Source organism: Diospyros lotus, chromosome 3 (genome assembly GCF_014633365.1).
Source record: "Diospyros lotus cultivar Yz01 chromosome 3, ASM1463336v1, whole genome shotgun sequence".
Classification (NCBI taxonomy): domain Eukaryota; kingdom Viridiplantae; phylum Streptophyta; class Magnoliopsida; order Ericales; family Ebenaceae; genus Diospyros; species Diospyros lotus.
Window position 1 is genome coordinate 30,520,979 of NC_068340.1, and position 3,782 is coordinate 30,524,760.

Here is a 3,782-nt window from a genome sequence, read left to right on the forward strand (position 1 = left end):
TAAAACTATATTAGAGACAAGATAGAGGGCATCGGTTCAAGAGCCGATTCAAATCGGTCCGGATGACTTCATAATTTTTAGGGGTTCTATTCTACTTCATATGTTTTAGGATTTTATTCTACCAGGATTTTAATTAATTTTTATTTACAATAATGCCATGGAATGACCAAACACTATAAATATTGATTAGGTAAGGTTTGTAAACAATTTTTTTCGATTCAATTCTTCTATAAGACCTATTTGGTTTTCTTTTTTTACTCGAGACTAAGTTTCGGTGATTGAAACTTGTTACTTTGAGAGTATCATTCATGTGTTGGTTCTCTACACACGCGTTATATGTTGCGTCAATAATAAAAAAATATCTAAATAAAAAAATTAAACCATTAAAATTTCTAAAAATATTTTTAAACAATAAAATTTGAGTGCAATTTAATCAGAAATATAACTTGCAATCCCTTGAAAATTATTTTTCCCAAAATAAAAACAAAAAAACAAAAACATGTTCAACGTTAGCCCACGATTCCCGTTTTAATCATCCAAATCCAATTGTTCTTCGGGTCCACATAAACGCGGGCCGAACCCACGAACCCCATGGCGGGAAAATAAAATAAAATCATTCGCGATCGCGCCTATCATGCACCCTAATTTTCCCACTATATATAACCCGAAACCGGGAATCCCCCTTGCCTTTCTATTTGGGTTCTCGTTTCCCACTCTTTCTCTTTCAAACTCCGTCCAAGTCCGAACCCTAACCCTAATTTTCCTGGAAAATTAGAGAATGTTGGAGCTGAGGCTGGTGCAGGGTAGCCTGCTGAAGAAGGTTCTAGAGTCCATCAAGGACCTGGTGAACGATGCCAACTTCGATTGCTCCGCCACGGGCTTCTCGCTGCAGGCCATGGACTCCAGCCACGTCGCCCTGGTGGCTCTCCTTCTCCGCGCCGAGGGCTTCGAGCACTACCGCTGCGACCGCAACATTTCCATGGGGATGAACCTCGGAAACATGGCCAAGATGCTCAAGTGCGCTGGTAACGACGATATCATCACCATCAAGGCCGACGATGGTAGCGATACCGTCACCTTCATGTTTGAAAGTCCCAGTAAGCTTTAACCTCTTGCTTTAGTCGTTTTTGTATTTGATTTTCTTCTTTTTTTTTTTAGTCTGAAGTTTTACTCTGCCCTTTTAATTTCGCTCCTTTTCTGTTTGAAGTTTTTGTGGTTCCTGGTAGTTGTTATCATATTAGTGTTGAGTGCTTGTATACGGGAAGCAATTATTGCTTGGTTATAATAGGATTTGCGGAAGTAAAGGAAAATTAACCGAAGGGGGTTGAGGCTAAGTTAAAAATGCGGATGTGGAATTAGCCATAATCGGCTTTCTCTTGAAAATTCGTAGTTTCAAGCATAGAACTAGCAAGAAAATGTAATAGAACCAGGGGAAATTAGGCTTTGGCAATTAATTTTCTTTGTTTAGGGAGGGGGGGGGGGGGGGCTAAGAAGTTACAAGCATGTTCTAGGTAAGATGCTTTACAAAGCTTGAGGGCTCATTTTGATTTTTTTTTTCTTTTATGTTATGTTATTGATTTGTTTGTCTTTCCGTTCTCCCCTGATTTTGACGAGGACATTTGGGATTTTTTTTTCAGTATCTCATCTTTTGTTGTCAATGAGTTGCCTGAATTTCTTTTGTTGTCATTGGGTTGTTTATGCGTCTACTCACTGCTTTTACGGGGTGATATATTACAGCTCAAGATAAGATTGCTGATTTTGAGATGAAACTAATGGACATTGATAGTGAACATCTTGGAATTCCTGAAGCCGAGTATCATGCTATTGTCCGGATGCCTTCGTCAGAATTTGCTAGGATTTGCAAAGATCTTAGCAGTATTGGTGACACTGGTAGTATTTTAATTCCACCAATATTTTCAGTGAATTGCTTTAGTTGTTTGTTTAAGTTTTACTAATGGTTCTTAAATTCTAACCATTTGGATGAGTTTGCAGTTGTGATCTCAGTGACAAAGGAAGGTGTCAAGTTCTCAACAAGAGGTGATATTGGAACGGCAAATGTTGTTTGCAGGCAGAATACTACTGTAGACAAGGTTTGTCAATCTTCTAGCTATAATATCTGGTTTGGCCAATGACAAAATCTTCAGAACTGATAATTTTTCCTTTGAATTTTATGATGACTACCATTGATATAGTATCTTGAAATGGATATGTTCTCATGGTTGACATTGAATGTAATGTTCTTTAATTTACAGCCAGAGGAAGCTACAGTTATTGAGATGAACGAGCCTGTGTCGTTAACATTTGCCCTGAGATACCTGAACTCGTTCACAAAGGCAACCCCGTTGTCAAGCACTGTCACAGTAAGCCTGTCTTCAGAGCTGCCTGTTGTGGTTGAGTACAAGATTGCTGAAATGGGTTATATCAGGTTCTACTTGGCTCCTAAGATAGAAGAGGATGAAGATGAGAGTAAGCCTTGAGCCCAAATTTTCATATTCTCCTTGTTGTAAGGCTTTAGCTGGTTTCTTTTGAATCAGCCCATGTGCTGATGAAGGAAATATTTCTTGTGCATTGCTTTAGGATCTCACCTCTAGAACCCACTTAGTAGTTTAGATGATTTCTAGAAATCTTGGAGCTGCCTGTTTTTCCCTTGAAGAAACGTACTTTGCCCTGAATTTTTAAATCTCTGTTTGCGTTGCTCCTGTGATGAACTTTGTCTCTGTTTGTTTGCAATTTTTATTTGTATTATTTATATGCTGTACAATTCATGGACAAATCCATGATATAGGGTGGTATTTTGATACATTTTAAAGTCATTTTATATAGGTATCCTGCGCCATTTTTTATGCGAGCACTGATAGTGCACACAGTTAGAAACACAAAAAAAAATATCATGTACACATAATTATACACAAACACATGTATAAATTAACAAAAGCCCGCAACAAATATTCACAATAACGGAATAGCTGAAGGATAGAAGGTGTTATGTTCTCACTGGTTCAACTACTGTCGGTGGTAGAATGGGGGAAACTGAGGTATGGAATGTTAGAAACGGGGGGCTGCAAATGGCCCTGTTTAACAAAGTGAGGAATTGCCGATGAAGTTTTGGTTCAATAATAAGGTAGATGTTTTGGAGTTTTTAGGTTTTAGATTTAATTCTTGTTGCGTACGGGGCTCCTTTTCGGTTTTGTTTTCCAATAGGTTGGCTTTGATTTGTATTTTGACGATGCTTCAATTGGTTGTATCCGGAGTGATTATTATGTAAATTGGTTGATGATTCTAAAGCGTGTTGTACTTTTAAGTTAAGAACCTAGATCGTGCTCAACAGCAGTTCTTTGAAAGAGTCAACAGCAGTTCTCATCTTTGGCTTCAACTTGTCAGATTTCTCTAAGGATGCATTTGATTGATCACATTTTTTTTTTTTATAGAAAATGATCATTTTTCACTTAAATTTTAGCTTTTGAAATGTTTGATTGGTTAATTTTTTTAGGTAAATTATTTTTACTTTTGGTTACGTGATGTTATTTTTTTATTTTTGTTGAAAAATATTTTTTCATGGGGAGAGGGGGTAGATCAATTTTTCTAGAGAATTGAAAAGCAGTCCACGTTTTCATCCTTTGTTATATGCATTAAAGAGTCAATCTGGCGGAGGAGAAGAATAGTGGCCGACGATTGCGAAGAGCAGCGAGGCTGGCGGTTGCAAGGAGCAGGAGAGCGGTCGGTGATCGTGAGGAGGTTTGGTACTAGTGGCGGTGAAGCTTGGTACTAGATACAGAGAGATA

At 37.9% G+C, this 3,782-nt stretch overlaps 1 protein-coding gene across 1 annotated transcript; it reads left to right on the forward strand.

Moving 5' to 3' along the window:
* The first annotated feature begins 678 nt into the window (after positions 1-678).
* On the forward strand, positions 679-2,704 carry LOC127796457 (proliferating cell nuclear antigen). Its single transcript, XM_052328610.1, has 4 exons — positions 679-1,097; positions 1,738-1,890; positions 1,993-2,090; positions 2,253-2,704. The coding sequence occupies exons 1-4, from the start codon at positions 779-781 to the stop codon at positions 2,475-2,477; spliced, it is 795 nt and encodes a 264-aa protein (XP_052184570.1). The 5' UTR covers positions 679-778; the 3' UTR covers positions 2,478-2,704.
* The last annotated feature ends 1,078 nt before the right edge of the window (positions 2,705-3,782 follow it).

What these genes read in the sequence shown, in the direction of transcription:
- LOC127796457 (XM_052328610.1), top strand. Translation starts at nt 779, where the DNA reads ATGTTGGAGCTGAGGCTGGTGCAGGGTAGCCTGCTGAAGAAGGTTCTA. An exon ending in TAGCAGTATTGGTGACACTG is followed by an intron (nt 1,891 to 1,992) that starts GTAGTATTTTAA and finishes ATGAGTTTGCAG; the next exon opens with TTGTGATCTCAGTGACAAAG. An exon ending in AGAATACTACTGTAGACAAG is followed by an intron (nt 2,091 to 2,252) that starts GTTTGTCAATCT and finishes TTTAATTTACAG; the next exon opens with CCAGAGGAAGCTACAGTTAT.